Raw genomic sequence first — 19,600 nt, forward strand, 5'->3', positions numbered from 1 at the left:
TTGGAAATTAAGCAAGCAGTTTCCAAATGCTTTTAGTCTTCATGCTGTGCTGGGCTAATCACTTTCTGCCCCTCGCTCACAGCACAGTTTACTTTTTTGGGGGGATAGTTATGTGTTACTTTAATTTATGACGACGATGATGATGCATTTGGCCATTGTTTGCTATGCCATGAAGCCCTCTAAAAACTCTTACTTGTGTTAAACACATACTATTAAAACATGCTAATTATTATGCTTTAGAGCTGCTGTGTAGATTATTTGTTAAATTTGTTGTCAAGTTAGCCATGTCCCTATACTTTTGGTCCCAATCTATGCCAGGCTTACAACATATCTGTCTGCATAGTTAACAAACAACACAGTGGTATCAGTACTCCTGTCCTACGTTTGATTAAGAAACAAAACAAAGAAAACAAAGCTTCAAAAGGAAACAGTGGGGGGGAGTGTTATTAAAGGTTAGCGTGAAATCAATAGAACAACTGATTCAGGAGAGGTAGCTTTGATCAAAGTGCTTGTTAAGTTGTTGAGGCAGTGGAATATGACGGGTCAGCTACTGCTGAGAAAGAATAATGGCCTAAATTGTGTAAAACCCTTGATGATTAGTTTACTGTTATACTTCTTTGATGTTTAATACACATCTTCATGTTGTTATATCACTTTTCACACATGTTTTTAATTATTGGACATGTTTTTTTAGAATCACCTGACTTAGCTGAAGATGACACTGAGGACCATTCTGCTGAGGTTTTCACTGAGTTACCAGAATCCACTGATCCCACAGTTACTGAGACATCTGTCATTGAAGCAGCAGTCCCAATCTCAACAACATCATCTCCTGATGAAGCTGTCGAAGGTACAGTATTCAAAGTTCCTCTTGACCTTTGTCATACCTCTTTCGGTTATAAAATCTCTTTTATAATCTCTTTTTAGAAGTACCAGAGCTAGCTGATGGGGCCAACGAAGAACAGCCTACTGAGATTACAAATGACCTGCCAGAGTTCACAGATCCCACAGTTACTGAGACGCCTATCATAGAAGCAGCATCCACAGTTTCTACACCATCAAATGATGAAAACTTTGTTCAAGGCATTGAACCAGATTCAGAGACAGTGCTTTTGCACCCCCCTGCAGACAGTGACGAAGCCTCTGAGGAGAAAGACGAGTCTAGTGGAGGGCATAGTGGTGTGACCCCAGTCCCAATAGAGCTGCCTCCTCAGACCTCAAACGATCAAGAGGATTTAAGGAACAGTGAAGTGACTCCAGCCTCAATAGAACTTCCTCCTCTGAGCTCAAACAATCAAGAGAATATAAGGACCAGTGGAGTGACTCCTGTCTCACTAGGCATGCCTTTGGACGACTCTTCCACTCAACAGATCGTGTGGCATAGCGAAGTAACCCCGGTCTCATTAGACCTGCCTTCTGAGAACTCTTACAATCAAGAGGATGCATTAGCAAGTCCAAACGGGACTGAGGCAGAGATGAACCAACCTTCAGAAGAAGACAGTGGTAGTGGATACCCCTCAGAGTCTGATGAACGCCCGTATGGATCCACAGCTGCACCTGCAATGAGACTGGGCAGCACCCCTCTGGTGTCCACGATGGAGAAGAGCAAAGAGTTAGTGGTGTTCTTTAGTTTGAGGGTGACTAACATGATGTTTTCTGAGGACCTGTTCAACAAGAGTTCCCCAGAGTATAAATCACTGGAGAATACCTTTCTTGAGCTGGTAGGTACACAAGCTTTTGTGCTAGATATCCTTATGTTGCATGCTTCATTCTCGTATTGTTTTTGAAGCCCAAACGGAAATGTTTGCTAAGAGTACATTGGTGCAATATATGTTAGCAAATTTTGAATTCAGGATATCTTAGCAAGAAGAATTACACTTTAGTGTAGCTCCAAGTTGGTGCTTCGTCAAAATCTTGTCCTGCTAAAGTGAGGATGCTCTTTACAATAAGCCTTATCCTCACTACGATGTTTTAATGCCCAAATTAGCAGTGAACAATCAATTATTTTATATTTTTCTTTAATACATTTGATTTTCTTAAAATGCTATTTGATAATGTTTTAAGAAATGGCCAAATTCTGGATCAAAATTGCACTATACTAAAGCTTTAATTTCATAGGAGCCAATGTGTTAAGAAGAGAAAAGGTGGTCCAATAATTTTGTTTTACTTAGACACAGCACTCTGGGCCAAGAAAATCGTCAAACCCTGGAGCTTCCAGTAAATCAGGGTTTGGGAGACAGACGACTTTAGCCTCCATACCGGTATTTTTTTTTCCATATTGGAACTACATCTCCAATGCCTCAGAGAGAGCATAACATTTCCATTTCTTAACTAACCTTTCTGAAATGCAGTATCTAACAATGGAAAAGCATCTAACATCTTTAAAATGCTCAGCTTCAGTTCTTGTTGTCGCACTTGTCCTAACACTAGACTTTAACCCTGTTCATTTTTATCCTCATGTCTTCTTATGGTTTATCTGTCAGTCTTGTATTTCTGTTGTTGTTTGCTCCTTTCTTTTTTGCCTTAAATTTTTGAGTTTTGCTAAAACTGTAGCATTTTTAGCGTACAGGTGTTATGGTGTTCAGATAGAAAGTATGGCAAAGTTTTACAAGTGTTGTTAACACAAAATTTCACCACTGGACCGTTTGTGCTATCCATTTTTAAAAAACACAAACAGCCAATGTTGCAACTGTACATTAGCTTTAAGGTAGCAACTGACCGTTTTGTGCCTGTTTGCTCAACCTGTGTCTGATCTCAAAAACTCTTCCGGTACTCAAATGTTTGTCTTTCTTTTTGTACATTTATGGATTAGCTGCAGACTCATATGTTGATAAGTTTAAACAATTCTAGTTTTGCTGAAGGTCCGTCACCTCAGGTGAATTTGTGTCTCTTTGTGCCAAATTATGTCCTTCCATGGCAATAACGCACAGCAAGTTCATTTAGCATTTATTGTGGACCCTCATTTTGATGTTAATATTACTACTACAGTCATAGCTGTCCATTCAAAATTGTTTTGGTTAGCTTAGCACGAAGGGACAGTTCAGTTTTTAAAGTAGGGTTTATATGAGGTACCTGTCAATAGTAACTTAGTTAGCCACAGATGATCCTGGTCAGTTTTGCCCCTTTGTTAAGAAACTGTCCAGAGAAGTGGCATGAACGCTAGGCTATCAACCGCTAGTGATGGGGTCAGCTCTACCACATCATTTAGCTCATTTTAAGAGATTCCAACCCAAACACTAATTTTGGTGTAAGTGTACACTTAATCAGTGCTTTACTTTGCTGTCAGAAAACCCATTCGTTTTTGCTTTTCACTGAAAAAATTCCAAATAGAGTGTACAGAGTGTGGTAGAGTTGAACCTATCTGCAGCGGTTGATAGCCTAGCTTCCATGCTGGATCTCGGGACGGTTTCTCAACAAGGCAGCCAAGCTTACTGCAGGATCCCCTGTGTCTAATTACTGACAAGTATCTCATAGAACCCCACTTAAAAGAAATACTGAACTATCCATTGAAGACTGGGAACAGGGGAAACAGCTAGCCAGGCTCTAAATAAACATAACAAAATTGGTGTACTAGCACCTCTGATGCTCTTGGTGGTCTCTGGTAGCAGTCAGAAAATGCATGGCAGAGAAGCAGTTTGGTGCGTAACACACATTAAATCACAAACGGTCATTTTTAGACTTAAGTTTAATATTGATTACATAAATGAAAATAATGAATTCGTTTTAGAGGTGCAGGAAGGCAGTGCCATTGGCTGTACTGTTCCTCTGTTTCCTGTCTTCATGCTGGTCTAAGCAAGTTGTACATACGTTGCTCATATGTGTGTTTCAGAGTTGACCAGTGCATTTGTACATGCTCGAAGCCTTAAAGAAAAGCTTGCAGTGTGTGATTTAATAATCAGGCTAACATTGAACAGACTGACTTTATAATAGACCTTTTAAACCTTAATGCATCTTGTGTTGCTAAAGTGTGTTTCTTTGTATATGGTAGCAAGCAAACCAGCCTAGGGTAGTCTAATTCACGAGACCTGCGTCTGCCTTAGTCAATGTATGACTCAGAGATTTGTGAAATGTGGTAAGAAGCTTTAAGTAATTCTTCTCAGTTCCAGGACAACACGCTTTGAACTGTTGTTGGTTCAAATCTGCTTAGTGGGACATCAGTGAGGGTTGGGTCGCAACCGGGATTCATGTGTCAGCAATGTTATTATGTTGGTTATCTGGTTTTGTAGACATACTTATTTGTATATCCTCCTCTTTAAGACAATTAATTAAACATGTTTACAGTTCAAATGAGGTCAATTTGTTTGTATGCACAGACTTCTGGTTAATTCTAAGTGTGCTAAATGGTTCCATTTATAATGGAAAACATATTACTGTGCTCCTTTTCTAAAAAAAAAAAAAAAAAAAGTAAGGTAAAGAAAAAAAGGTTTGAAATTTAAGAGGGTGTCTTTAAACATGCACCATTTAGAGCACATCAAAGGGAGGAGCTTCATGGGCATCCCAACTTAGTTTTAAGACTCACTCCAGAGGTTACATATTTTTAGTCTTGCTTAGAGGTGCTCTGCACTCTGTGTCATGTGAAGGCTGCATCCTCAAACTTGGAGGCTGCATTCAACACAAATTGAATTGTTTGTTGCCATGCCAAGAAGCAGAAGGAAAAGTAAGCTACTTGGAAAGGTGGCCTTGTGGATGACACAACATAAACCATAGTTCAAGAAAGGTTTAGGTTTGATTGATTGTTTTGTATTTTGATGCTCTTTTTTTGTGTCCTTAAGTGTCTCTTAAGTAAGTTTAATATGTCTTCTATGGCAGGTATAGAAAAGACCAATGTCTGCACTGCATCAGTGATTACAAAGTAAAGTAGTAGGGGTACATAGGCACACTTTTTAAAAAATGATTACAGATAAATACAAGGCATCACTGAAGTAACACTCCATCTCCAATTTTGAATGGTTGCTCAAACCATGGTTTCTGCAGTGCTCCGCATTAATCCATGTATTTAGCTGCCTGGCAAAACTAATGTGGTCAGACGTTTGAACTGGTAAGTATTTACAATATAATATTTGTTGTTACTATTCCATCAGGAATGGTCAACGTATTATCCTTTAAATGGGCTTTTAAAGCAGAGAGGAGACAATTTGAATCAAATTTATCAAACTGGTTGGAACTGTCAAGAAATATTTACTCTGCTGCCCATTTAAACGAGCATGATGTGATGTTGCTGGATATGGGACCCCATTTGTGCTTCTTCAGGCTACATTTGCTGTCCCTCATATATATGTATACATATATATGAATCTTTAGCCTCCAGTGGCTTGCAGTTACCCCCTGTTTGCCTTTGCTACATGCCTCCATTAGTCCTGTACCTACTGGTTTGTGAAGCAACCAATAAAATTGGACATGGAGGTTGTAACGATTTGATGTGCTACATTGTTAATCATCAAAAAATATTTTCATTGCAGCATATTCTTTGTGACTTTCTGTTGTTCCACATTAGAGAAGGGATGTTTCATCAGGTTTCTCTAAAACAAGAACCAGTAGATACATGTGTAACCTCAGAGTAGCCTATGTGATTGTGTCAGAGACTGAAATGATGTTGTGTTTGTGTTGTGCTGTCTATATTTCTTTACAAAAGTCAAATGTTTAGAGGGAGCTATGAATTTTGCTGTTTCTTCACAATACAGTCTGCGCTGAGGTTTGTTGTGAAAGAATTTGTGTTTGACTTTGTGGAGGGCAGTAAGGGCAAAGATGTGTCTATCTGCAGTGTTCACTTAAAACTTGACATTCTGCATTAAGACAAATGAATGACCAACCACTGAGCAGAGTGTATAGTTGTACTGCAGGCTGTTGTCCATTTGTTCAGGATATTGGAGCCAATCGTTTTCCCCACTTTTCTCAGAAACTATTAGCTATAGGGAACTAGTGCCCTTTAAACTGTCCGCCGGTGATAAGTGAGGTAACCAGATCAGAGCAGAGCTTCTTAGGCCTCTTATCTCCTGCTCGACAGTCAGGCCAGCTAAAGCAGCGTAATCTCTCCCTCTCACTCTGCGGCTGTTCGATGTTTGGCTCGCCTGCACTGAACGTGAAGTGGCTGGAAGGACAGAGGATCGATGAACATTGATGCAGGTCCATTACTTGAGCTGGTTGACTTCCTTCCAACCTAAATATCTCCCAGCCTCATCAGTCCAAGTCCATAGTCTTAATAGATTGGTTCCACAGTCTGCCAGCCTGCCTGCCTGGAAAGTTTGGATCTGTTAAAATATAGTTTGAATGCAACAATGTGAAGAATTGATTGAAAAGAGTGAAATGTAGCTTCACATTAGTCCTTGTGGCACAAATATATACTACACTAAGTGTTGGTTATGCTTATAAAGACAGGTAAAATTTGACTGAAACAGAGACATCTGAGGGCTCTTAGCTAAACTTCAGATTGTCACACCTTCATTTTAGGTCTTTAAAAGCCTAAGTCTTCCACCATCATCAAGTATAACCTTGCACAAAAGGCTTCTATTATGTTGCCTTTTGAACTGAAAGCTAAACCAAACAAGGAAAATACATTTTAGTTTTAAAAAATATAACCACGTCAAGTCCAGTTAGTTAGCTAGTTAACATTTAGCAGGATAGGCATTGTTGGTTTTTCTTTAAAAAAAAAAGAAAGAAACCAATCTGATTAGATTTTGCTTCAGACTTATTGGTGCATCAAAATGAATTACTGAGTCACATGCGTGAATTAGATGAGCTAAGGCTAGCGGACCTAGCCTGCAGCATGAGAGAGTTGATCTTTACCTGTATTTCCTCAAAATTGTTTGTTTTTAAGAAATACAGAATAAACCAATTCTGCTCGAACTTAAAGGACTATAGTTAGCATCTGTGGCTTGTAACTTTAGGCTACAGAGGCAGCATACTGCCATATTCCAACAAGCTATCTCTCAGCAGCATTAGCATCTTGGGTATTACTTTACAAAAGAAAAAACATCTTGATTTTTCTGGAATGTTTCTTCTGCTATGTTTGGTTGAACAAGCTGAATTACTAAACTGGTGGTGTGAGCAAAAATATATTTCACTTGCAGTAAACATTTAGAAAAAAGTGTTCAAATTTGACTATGCTAGGACTAGCTCACCAGCTAGCATACAGCTGTAGTGTCTCTGTTGTTAAGTTTTACCTGTTTTTCTATTACAGTTGCCATGTTTCATGGTATGTACATTGGAGATGTGCTAAAAATTCTATAAATACATCAAAGATTTTGTTCTGAATTCCTACAAACTACTGTAAGTAGTTGAGTTTTAGCCTTAGAAAAGAAATGTACTGTCATACGATATCATGACACCAGACCAAACAATCTAGTACATTTATGTTACTTAAAGGCCCGTACCAAAAGCCTTCCCTAAGCAGGATATGGAATAGGTTTCTTTTAGACTTAAGAGCTTTGATGTCTGCCAAATCTTTTAAAAAAGCATGATCATTCATTTCTTATTCTCAGGCTCTCAACGATGAGAAATAGAGCTGTGTTCTTGTACTAACACTTTTGAACCTCACCCTTTGCTCTGGCTGTCATTACACACTGAACAGCAGTGATGGCACGATTTCATGCTTGAGTCAAAATTTAATTATGAACTCTTCATTGCTTTCACACTGTGAAATTTGACCTGAATATTTAAAAAAATGAGCCACGCTCCAAAAACCTCAGTCCTGTCGTTGTGATAGTAAAACCACAGGTAAATGATCTCTGCTGCCCCGGTACTCCTCCCAGGAGGACGTAGATTTTACTGACAGCTGGCACAAACATCAATTAATAAACCTAAACATCTGAGAGTAAATCTATGTTGTCCTTGGCTCTGAAATGATCCCCCTGTTGGCCTGCAATTAAATTGATCTTGCTCAGGTTGCTTTCCAGGGCAAATCCTATCCCAAAGTCCTGCAACAAAAAAGCACTGTTCTCTATTGATCACTCACTGAACAAAGCTAATCTTTTCCAATTAAAAACAAACAAACAGTTGAACTGCTAAAAAACAACATTTTACAAAAAAGTAATCTATTCCTTTCCCTTCTTCACAGCTTCTGCCATATCTACAATCCAATTTGACCGGATTTAAGCATCTGGAAATACTCAACTTCCGAAATGGGAGTGTTGTGGTAAACAGTCGGATGAAACTGGACAAACCTGTCCCTTACAACGTCACAGAGGCCGTTCACTGCGTGCTGGAAGACTTCTGCAGTTCAGCATCCAAACGGCTGGACATCGAGATTGACAGTCGCTCATTGGAAATCGAGCCAGGTGAAATGTCCTTGCTGTACAAAAACAATGTAATGTTTAGATTTGTATTGTTAAATTAAATTATTTTCCTTTTACGAGAGTGCTGACTCCTCATGCAGAACAAAATCCATTAAGTGTTTTTGCAGTGTCATGCTCATTTATGCAAGGTCAGAGCTCCTGTCCGCATCATGTATCCTCAGCCAGGTGCGCTGCAGGATTGATCTGCCGCATCTTTTTGCCTGGGGGAGTTCTGGGATTTGTTTGACCTCATTATACACACCTTATTGAAAGTAGACACCTGGGTTCACATCAATCAAAATGGCCTTTAATTTCTCTTCTGAATATGCAGAGAGTGAGAGACAGGTTGACGCTGCATAAATGTTAATTAGCTATCCTCTCCCTGGTCTCTATTTGTTTCTTCTCCTCTTTTCTCCTATTCCCTCTCCTCTGTCTTGGTTTTAGCTGATCAAGCAGACCCCTGTAAGTTCCTGGCTTGCAATGAGTTTTCACGCTGCGTGGTGAACAGTCGGACCGATGAGGCAGAGTGTCTGTGTGATCCTGGGTACAGCACAGTGGACGGCCTGCCCTGTCAGAGCACCTGCACTCTGCAGCCAGACTACTGTCTGAATGGAGGCCAGTGTGAAATAATCCCCGGGCACGGAGCCACCTGCAGGTACACAAAAGCTGACGAATGAGGAAAGACCCAAATGATGACTCAGCCTTTGTAGAGGCTTTCATTTAAAGTGAAGGTGTACCTACTTTACCTATCACTGTTACAGTCTAAAGTAGACTCCAGGAGGCCATGACTGTTCATTCATTGTAGTATCACAAACATACAAAGACTTTTTACTTTAACCCTGTCTTGACAATGTCTTAATACATTTGCATTCACAAGCAGGGACTGGATTGAAATACTTCATTTGGTGGTGCATTCAAGGACACTTGAGATTTAAGAGCTGACTGCTTCAAACTTTGCTGTAATCAAGCCAAACAAATATTGATGCTTTGGAGAAATCCTGTGTTTCTATTAGTTTTTATACTTCTCTTTGACTCTTTGTTTTCTGAAAAAAAACAGCTCACTAGTCCCTCAAATATATCGACTCAGTAAATGGCCCTAAAAATTACATTTCTGATCCAACCAATGAAATCACATTTGTGTACACCACATCATTTCAACACGTTCTTACATTTCTATTTTTTTCCCTGTACATTTCTCTGCATTTCTGCCGTGCCTTGTAATCAATGTGAAATCTTTTATCTCATAGCACACACCAGGAGCCTTTTCATTAACTAAGCTTTGATTTTTTTCTTGTATGTTTTTTAGATGCCCTGTAGGTACATACTGGCACTACCATGGAGAACACTGCAGCGAGATGGTGTCAATGCCAGTAGACCCTTCGCTTATTGTAACCTGCCTCGTGGGAAGTCTCTGCCTTGTTTGTTCCATCATTTGCCTTTTGATATTCATTAACAAGAAATGTATAAAGCCCAAAAAGACTTTAACTTTGGTGTAAGTACGAGCAGTTTTATCTTCTACATTTTGGAAGCATTTTTTTTTAAAGGTGTTGCTTTGTTTTAGTGATTTATGATGATTTGTATTCTAAGCATCTTCATTTACCACCTCATCTCCTTTACATTGTAGGAACACCCTTTCACCTTATGCCTTTGAGAATACTATGAGGGTGAACCCAGTATTTGAGAATGATGATGGTGCCTTAAGCCAAGTTTCCACATATCCATGTTCTTCAAGTTCTGCTTCTTCCCAATCCCAACAGTCTGAGCAGGAACATTTTGCCACTATTGAAAATATACATCTGAGTATTGAGGTACAGAGTGCTGCATAGGAACATGACTAAACCACTAACCTGAACCTTTATCCACAGTCGTAACTAATACGCTCCAACAAACTCTCTGCAAATGATCTTCCAGTTTTCTTTGCAGCAAAGTTTGTTGCTCTCATCCTCCACATGTCTTAAGTATCTTTTAGTATTGTTAAGTGTCTTAAGTGTTCATTGTAGTTATTATGCTATTGTAGATCATTGTCCTCTGATACCTTCAGTAATTGCTCAGAGGTCAATTGAGACATTTTAAAGTACACAGGATGTATTACTTTAAAAAAGTTTTGTCCCAAGTCTAACAACACTGCATAGTTTTAACAATCAATTCCATATAAGCAGCTGTAAGCATAATGCTCTGTAATAGATCTTTCTTTCTGGCAGACCCTTGTATTGCTTGTACTCACATTGCATCTGCGCATCTGGTTCAAGTGCCTCTGGTTCTTTAATATATTAATGAGGCATAAAGTAAACAGTGTCTCCTCTCTGTCTCCACAGATCCCCAGACAACTCTACACAACAAGATCAGAAAAGTTAGTCTCAGAAATGGTGGACTTCCATCACTGTATACCACACACAGAGGTGGGCACTATTAAAGAAAACACAAGATGGTGTTTAAACTAATGTGTGAAATGGTGCTGGCTGGGGCAGAAGAGAAAGGCATTGAATATGCATTTTATCTAGGAAAGTGTAGCAAAGTGTCGCTGACATTTATGACTTATACAAAATATTTTTTACAGATCTGTGGCTATGGTGTGTATATAGGTAAAACATACCTGTTTTAGCCCTCGCTGATTTTTCAATGATGAACCAAATCACAGTTGACTTTTGAGCACCTTAACATGACATTTCGCATGAGCCTATATTTACTTTGTAATGATTTCCACATCTGATTTCTAAGCACTGACCATTGCTTCTGCAATGAAAACCCCTCTCTTTAGTCTAATGTTCCTTCTATGAGAAATAATCCCAGTTTTAAGTCCATTGTGGTCATTTCATCTGAAGTTGGCTCTTTTCATTCTTTCATTCTTTCTTCTGCAGGCGTGTCGTCCGCCAACTGAATACAGGACTTGCTGGTTTTTAAGGGCAGCCGATAATGATTGTTGTGAAGTCACGGATGTTTGATGACACCTTGAAGCAGTGGACACGGTGACAAGCACAGAGCAAAGACTGATGTTACTATTTAACTGTATGTGGAGGAGTGGAACAGTAGAGCAGTTAAATGGTGATAAAAGTGTTGACATTAATTGTTCATAGAGATGAGTGTCTCGTTAGACAGAAAGCTATGGATATTAAAGGAATAGTTCTGTTTTTTTGAAGTGGGGTTGCATGAGGCACTTATTAATAGAGTATTACATAAAGTAGATAGCAGCCTGCTTGGGGAAGCCAGTCAAAGTTAAGGGAGTTGAGGTTTGTCCTGCTGCAGATGGAGTCAAGAGAAACGTGTCTTTAAGACATTATACTGGCTTCTCCAAACATAACTGTACAGACTGTCATCAGCTGTGTAGTACACTGACTACTGATAAGAACCTCATACAACCCCACTTTAAAAACGTAACTGTCCCTTTAAGGTGGACTTAGGTTGACTTAAAGTGGAACCTATTTTTTATTCTATATATTGAATGATAGGAACATTTCCTGTATAGGGCTGGCAAAGGTTGTTCTTTCCTCACAATGAGGTATTTATTATTTACAGACTGATACACATGGTGGTATCTAAAAACTTAGACTTTAAAATGTTGTTTATTTTAATGCTATTCTGAACCACTGTTGTGTCCCAAAAACAGAATGAATGTATGAGCTGGTGGGTCATGTTGCTGGGTGCTGAGCTGTGCTTCCATCAGTATGCCCAACTCAACACCTCGCCCCGCCAATCATTTCACATTTATTTTTTACACATTTTGCGTTTACAGGCAAAGAATAAATGGGTTTTTTTGCATCAAAAATATGAAGTTTGGTTTGTTTTTGACTGCATTAAGATGATCATATCTGTCCAGTAGAGCCAGCTGTGATGAATGAAAATATATTTATGACGGACTGAGATGACAATCTACAATTTGTTGATGTGAATAAACTCAAAGAGTAAAAACAAACCTAAAGCATGAAGCAAAATATGCACTGAAGGGGCCTAAAATCACTAAAGGTGTTCTGATTGAAACAAAGGTCTACTTTTTGTATTTTTAGGGTTTTTGTTTGAGGTTATAATTTAGGGCATTTTTGCCTTTATTGATAGGACAGCTGTGAAGAGACAGGAAACATGGGGAGTAGAGAGTGGGGGAAGACTTGCAGCAAATGGTCGTGGCCAGAGTTGAACCGACAACCTCTGCAACGAGGACTATAGCCTCTGTATGTGGGGCGCTTATACTGCTGCGCCACTTTATTTAAGGTTTTATAAGAAGCTATTTATATCTGCTCCTTTGTGTTACTCTAAAAGAGACAAAGGAGATTCTTAAGTCCATTTTAATCCAGGTGATCACTTAATGGGGACATGCCTCAGATCAATGGTGACATAAGCACTACATTAACTTTCATTGTTTAATTAATCTAAGATCTAATCCTGTTAGATGCATTTACCTTTCAACGTTTGATCCATTTACAGAGCATTGTCCCTGAGCGCCTCTCTGTTGATATGAACTGCTCTCATGTGTCCATTATGTAGAGTAAAAAAAAACAATCAAACACATGTGGGCATATGTTTATTGTCTACTGTATTCCAGTGTGAAGGCAAACATACATCAGATTTAAGAAGACACATTGAAAGTGCCAGTTTGCTAGAGTATCTGTCAGAGAATCCCTGTGAGTCTATATAGAAGTATTGTATGATTGCTAGAGGAGATGAATGAACTGGAGGAGTAAAGTGATCTGCCCATTAAAATATGACATGAACAAACACAGAACACACACACGCATTACATGATTGTCTGTAAAACAATTCCAAACCCACAAGACTGCAAACATGGAAACTTCTACATTTCCTTCTTGCATAACAATACAAAAATTAACTTAATGTTTAAGAGTTTCAACAGATGATAGAGGTGTATTCACAGCAAGAAAAAACAGATGAAGAGAAAACAATTTAAAGATGGTAAAGGAGCTGGTAGTTATGTCAATCAATACATCTTTAAAAGAGTGTCATGAAACAAAAGAACAGTGATTTTATGTCTGTGTTTTCTTAATGTTCTGCACGAAAAAGAAAGTGACGTTTAGCCCATCATAAAATCTTTACCCTGTTTGTGCCCTGTGTCAAAATAGATGTACAAATATAACTTCTCTACTTTTTTTAATTGTATTATTAATATCTTTTCAATTAAAAACAAAAGTTCTTTAGTTCTTTAAGTTCATTAAGCAAAGTCCAAGAAGCTATGTGCATGTTTATTGGTCTAATGAGATGTTAGTGATAAAAAATAATAAAGAAAGATAACTAGACAACAGTGAGCAAGACTTAAAGGTGACATATCACGCTTTTTTCATCAATATATATGGTCTAAGAGGTCCCCAAACATGTCTTTAAAGTTTATGCTCAAAAAACACTTTGAAATCAGATTTTGGTCTGCCTGAAAAACCCTCTTCTTCAGTCCTCCTCAGAACACTCTGTTTTCTCTCTGACCACGTCCCCTCCGGAAGTGGATGTGCCCTCGGCTCTCCAGCACGTTGATCTAATGTTTACATGTTGGCTGAATATACACGGCTGCTCAGAGATCGCGTTACTTCAACCCTCTGAATCTGATCCAGAATCTGATCCTGATGGAGAGGCGCCTGTAGCAGGACCTTTCTGAAGGATTGGTCACAGATTTAGTGCTTCTTGTTGTTGTATTTGTCAGTATGTAGACGTGTGTCTTGGTACACAGCTGCAGCTACGACATGTAGCTATGTAGCTATGCTAACCAGCGCTAGCACTTATCCATGATAAATAAAAATCATCCACTAGATCTTCAAATCTGCAGACGTGGGGAGTAAAACCGACCTTTGTGTTTATTAAGACAGCCTACAACTAGCATGCCTCCCTCCTAAGCTCCTTGTTAGCACACATTTGTGCAGGTAATGAAAAACGGAGGAGGGATTCAGTATTATTTTATACAGTCTATGGGCTGAACAAGCTCCGAGCTCTGACTCCGTGACAGACCGGATATTGTTGTTACGTAACGAAAACACGGAAGTCTGAAACGGCTCGTGTCAGACACATTTACAGAAAGGTGTAGAAATCAAAACAGGGGCAGAATGGATTTTTTTCATTCTCGGGGGGTTTATAGACATGCCAGGGAAACATATTTCAGGTAGAAAACCTTTAGAAAGTCAATTTTGCATGATATGTCACCTTTAAAGATATGATTGCTTCATTAAGTATCCCTTCATATTTTCTTTCAGTCTAATTCATTGTCCCTATTAAAAACCATTAAGTTTTAAAGGTAAGAGATAGAACGGCTAGGCAGTAGTTAAGACTTCTGTGGTGCACTGTGGTTTTGTTGCAGTGTAAGGCCTCAGGGTGTCATTTCACATTCAAGAAAAGATTGAGGAAAAGACTGAACACAAATGCTATCACTACACCAATAAGGTGTTCCACTCCAAAATCCGGATATAAAAAGTTAAACAAATTACAGGAATGTAAAAAGGAGACGCCTCAGTGAAACACTGAGTAGCTACAGTAAGACTGTAAAGGGAGCATCTTTCTCTCCAGCCCACAAACTGCAGGTACACACTGCAGCTCACGAGCGTGCATGTTTGCGAGTCTGCGTATCAGTGTCATGTTCAGGCTTTATCTCTCTGCTCTGGGTCACTTGAGGAGACTCTGAAGCATGGCGGTGGCGTGCGTGGGCCGGGCCTGCTTGTTCTCAATGGCCTTCTTGAGGTACTGGATTCCATCGCAGCGCTCCCAGATTTCTTCAAACTGTCTGGGCAGGATCTCGGCCCCTCGCTTCCTGGTCAGACCCGTCTCCTCCAGGCTCAGCTCGCACATCTCCATGTCATCTTTACCTGAGCGGTGGATTGATATGGAAACATTCAGGACACATATTTCTGCAACCAGTATCTTGTTTACACACTACACTACATGTGTATGAAGCATGTAGTACTGAAAAACAATCGTGGTTGATATGGTATCATATATAAAAGTTTCATCCTATCTTTGATACAAGTCTTTATATACTCTAAAGGGAATATTACGATTGGCAAAAAACTAGGCAAACTAAACTAGGTTTGAGAAATTCATGAATTTTATAGACATCAGATGGTATATTTTTAGGGATATGCAGTCTAAACTAACTACTTGAGTAAATAAAATATGCACAGAATAATAAAAGAAGATAGAGTAAGTTGTATCCTGGATGTAAGCATTGTAAACCATTGTATTTTCTAGAGATGCTCTCTGTGTTGTAATGAGACCAAAAGCAAATCTGCTGACTCACCTGCAACCAACACAATAGGCCGTTTGTCAGGGTGAAGCTCCATCTGTCTGGCTATCCACGGCCCATCGAAATGGGCGTACCACCATCCTTTCTTTTTGTTCTGAGGGTCTTTGTACTGGTCGGCAGGTCGGATGAAAGGTATGCGGAAATATCGCTGCTGGCGGTTCATGGCCACTTCCTGCTGCTGGGTTGTCACTGGAGGAGCTGGGTTCTGCTCAGCTGCAGCCAGAGAGAGTGTGATTATTGAATATGTGTTTGTGTTAAACATGGGAAATGTTTGCTCCAACAAAGCATCTGTTGTGGTCTTTTGTCTGAAATAATGTCACCTGAAATCCCTCATGGTTTCGAGTTTTTTTTTGTAACAGCGAGGAAAAATGAGGCAGAAAAAAAAAAAGAATAAAGCTTTCAAAATTTACAAGATGAAAGAGAATGCAGAAAACACAGAAGTAAATATCACATGAAAATCCAGATAAAGCAGCTTTCAGCCTCTTATGAAATGGCCCTGCTTAGACCCCAGCTGCATCAGCGGAGGCCAAGAACAGGATCCAAATATAAGAGTCGGTACGCCTTTCAGGAGCCATCATATCAAAAGAGAAAGGGGGAGTAAATACAGTGAAAGTACAGGCAACAGAGGATCCACTGTTCTCTTTCCATCATGTTGGATATTTGTTTTCAAGATGAAAAAGAGGGGAAATGAGGAGCACTGGTTTGCTTTCAAGCAGCAAAATAACATTTATGTGTGTGCCTGTGTTTGTGTGTGTGTGGCACAGAGCATGCTTGGTTGGGTTGTGAGATTATTAAAGCAGGGAGCTGTCATAAAAGCAGCTTTTGAATCCTGACAAAGCATATCTGGCAGTAATTTGCTAATTAGAATGAATATCTGAGAGCAGGACAGGGGGGTGGTTACATTTTTAGGTCCTTGGTGTTTTGTCAGGTAAATGCATGTTAGGAAACACTGGCAGGTTGTTAATTTCTGCTGACAGCTAGGGAAAAAAGGGGGGAAAGCAACCTGTGCAGTAGTGCTCCTGGTCAGAATTGAGCTCTTATGGATGTTATTTGGAGCAAGGGGATAATTGGGGGAGAATATTTCTCTTCTCACCATAGTCAGTGACAGATTTAGGAGCCCTTTGATCGGTCCCGTCATCAGTACGTTTCTTGTTCTTGGACTTCCTGCGTGATAACCTTCAGGCGACGGTGGAACTCCTCTCTGCAGGCTGCAGCAGCTCGATGTCTGTGCATAAAAAACAACACCAGTGAGACTGAAAATATAAAACATGGTTTGACTTTCATTTACTTAAAGCTCCTGTGAGGGGATTTCAGCTGGGTGAAAAACAGACTGTAATTATTATTATGTTGTCTCTATATAAGCTACAGAAGCATATAAGAACATTCACATAAAGACTATTTCTCTAGGTTGTGTGTCTGACACCCCTGATGGGTGTAAGGGGGGTAGGTGTCAGTCGAAATGATTAAATGTATGCAAGATTTTTGATGAGTCATATATTTGAGAGTTAAAGTAAAGCGGGATGAAATGTTAAAAATCACGATTAACAAATGAAGAACAAAATCAGTGAAGAAGTAGGTGGAGGAGAAACAATCAACATAAGCTGAAAGTTCCTCACAGGAGCTTTAAAGATACTGTTTACACCAGAGGTTCCCTGGGGGGGTCGCGAGACACAAATGTGGGGTTGTGAGATGTCTTGCAGATTGTTTTTTTTCTAAAAATAGTAGATTTTACCCATTTTAGTAAAGAATATTAACAAAAAAAGTAGCTAACCTTGAAATAAAACCTTGAAATTAGAAAATGTAATGAGTTTTCTGCCTTTTTTTGCCAGATCACTCCTAAGTTTAGGGTTAGTGAACAGTTAATTATCAAAAGCATCAGTGGCAGTAGGTTTATTCATAAAGGCACAGGAAACACAGCCACATGTTCATATAGCTAGGGTCATTTTCTGCAAACCAGCTAAATGAAGCCACATCAAATCACTTGAGGAAACAGTGGGGCTCACGGAGTCTTTGGCACCTATATTTGGGGGTCACGGGCTGAAACGTTAAGGAACCCTGGATTACACCACTATTATGAATACAATATAAAGGACATCAAGCTAATGTATTTGAGAGAGGTTCGCAAAATGTAAATTGACGAACTTGTCCTTTAGTTTCATCTGAACGCAGTATAATGATGAGTTCAGGGGCTCGTGCTGTGTTTTCTTTTAACCATAAAACAAAATGAAAACATTCAAAACACGCAGAGCTTCTTGTAAACATACGCTTACAATCAGTTATACCACACACTCAGCTTTTCTGGTATCACCGCCAGCACAACCGAAGCCACTGGGTTCCACAAATTAACCAGATGTCTTTGGATTCCCACTGGGGATATCAGAGTTCCTCTCACTCATCAGAGTTCTGTACACAGTCGCAATTATAGAAGAGCAGAAAGGCATCTGCTTCTCATGACGACTGAGGAGAGGGCTGGCCTGGAATAACTGGGAAGGGCAGAAGTCTGGCACCCTTTAAAATGGAGATAATTTCCTCTTCCCACCATTAAAATGCATGTTGATGAGCTGGAGCAGCTGTGGGAACATCCTCTGACTGGTCTCTTGACTTATCGGGCAAAATGTACTGTGTCCACACTCAGTACAGCTGCAGGCTAGGCTTTTAAACTTCAGTTTCTAGCTGCTGTACGACAAAAGTGGCACATGCTTTCTGGTACTAGAGCAGCCTGAAAGTGTGCATACATTTGAAATATTTTGCAAGATTTTCACAAAAACCTAGACCACCTGATATTCTTGATACTGGGTCAGTACACACACACTCTGTTAACTTGATAAAAGTGGCATCATGCTGAACATGAGCGTGTTTTCTCACCACAGGAAGTGTTGACATCTCGCAGCTCAGCATACTTCCACTTGCTGAGGTCGTACTTTTTCCCACCAGCAGCAGCTTTGGTTGCCTGCACCTGAGGACCTCTGTAGCAAAGGAACAGATGAGCGTGCGAGAGAGAGAGAGAAAACAGGGTGAGTGTGTAGACGGGTGTAACTGAGTACAACTCTGCTGGATCTGGGATTTTGGGTAGATGTGCTGTGCAATCAAATGTCAAGATACATAAATCTGTTAATTAAACAGAACTTAATTTCTGTCCTCTGTAAAAGAAGAAAGAAGATCCTTTACTTCTTTTAAAGCCCCACCCATCATTTTCTCAGCTGATTTCATTCACATCAGAAGCAGCTCAGCAGGGGAGCTGATGAGCAGAATTCATCTGTTTTCTTGCAGTCTTCAACTCCATAAAAACGCAGAGATCTTCTGATGTTACAACCTTCTAGATAACAGCGTACATCCACCATGTGTTATTTTACAGCCTTATTTTAAAATAAAGGAGAAACAACACAGCATTTGAGTTTATAAATCAAACTGATAGTGCAGTTTCAGCTGCTTAAAAGTCTGCTGCAGGAAGTCTGAGCTCATGTCAGGCGTGCCTCTAGGTTCCCTGCTGCGTCGGGGCTGCTAATGCTATAATACGCAGGACTTAGCTCCTCTATTTACAGTCGGCATTGCTCCTAATGTTTCAGAGCAGAGGATTACTGATATACGAATCATTAGCCAGATTACCATTACCATTTATAATTCATACTGGCTGGAAAGATGAAACTGATTTGGGATCATCGTCAATCCAGCCGAGACATGAGCCAGTGGGTGCTGGTCATGAACAAGGACAGGGTGCTGCAGCCAGAGAGAAAAGGAGTGGAAGTGTAGCTTTTTTCTTTCAGGGCTCTTTTGGCAGAGTGTGAACAGGAAATGGATGGTAGATTAATGATGGAGGTGGTCCTGTAGCTACTACGCCAGCAATGCCAGCCAGAGTGTTTGCTGATACGGCACTCATGCCTTCATGTGCTCGGAGCTCTGAGGCTCTGAGGCTCTGTGGCGTGCACATGTCACACACCAGAGATTTGGACTTTCTCTCTTGCAACTGATCTCCTTTCGGTTTCCAGCAATCACCTGACCCCAGGGATTGTAGGAGACATGCAACGTGGCAGCAGGATGCTGGAGTCAATACTGACAGGATAATAGGATATTAGATCAGATGTAATTTAGAGCTCAATAGACCTGA

At 39.9% G+C, this 19,600-nt stretch overlaps 2 protein-coding genes across 2 annotated transcripts in view; one reads left to right on the plus strand and one right to left on the minus strand.

Moving 5' to 3' along the window:
- The window catches only part of impg1b (interphotoreceptor matrix proteoglycan 1b), a 30,570-nt gene extending 18,564 nt beyond the window's left edge, over positions 1-12,006 (plus strand). The window contains exons 13-21 of the mRNA XM_034674365.1: positions 695-850; positions 928-1,721; positions 2,172-2,261; positions 8,054-8,273; positions 8,715-8,925; positions 9,577-9,762; positions 9,895-10,078; positions 10,586-10,669; positions 11,129-12,006. Of these exons, the coding sequence (XP_034530256.1) occupies positions 695-850; positions 928-1,721; positions 2,172-2,261; positions 8,054-8,273; positions 8,715-8,925; positions 9,577-9,762; positions 9,895-10,078; positions 10,586-10,669; positions 11,129-11,212 (2,009 nt within the window). The 3' untranslated portion in view covers positions 11,213-12,006. The remainder of the gene's footprint in view (positions 1-694; positions 851-927; positions 1,722-2,171; positions 2,262-8,053; positions 8,274-8,714; positions 8,926-9,576; positions 9,763-9,894; positions 10,079-10,585; positions 10,670-11,128) is intronic.
- A 2,837-nt stretch (positions 12,007-14,843) lies between these two features.
- The window catches only part of LOC117806488 (unconventional myosin-VI-like), a 6,502-nt gene continuing 1,745 nt past the window's right edge, over positions 14,844-19,600 (minus strand). Inside the window, 6 exon segments of the mRNA XM_034675441.1 lie at positions 14,844-15,058; positions 15,490-15,708; positions 16,589-16,659; positions 16,661-16,709; positions 16,712-16,720; positions 18,361-18,461. Coding sequence (XP_034531332.1) covers positions 14,859-15,058; positions 15,490-15,708; positions 16,589-16,659; positions 16,661-16,709; positions 16,712-16,720; positions 18,361-18,461 — 649 coding nt within the window. The 3' untranslated portion in view covers positions 14,844-14,858.

Source organism: Notolabrus celidotus, chromosome 22 (assembly GCF_009762535.1).
Source record: "Notolabrus celidotus isolate fNotCel1 chromosome 22, fNotCel1.pri, whole genome shotgun sequence".
NCBI classification, from domain to species: Eukaryota; Metazoa; Chordata; class Actinopteri; order Labriformes; family Labridae; genus Notolabrus; species Notolabrus celidotus.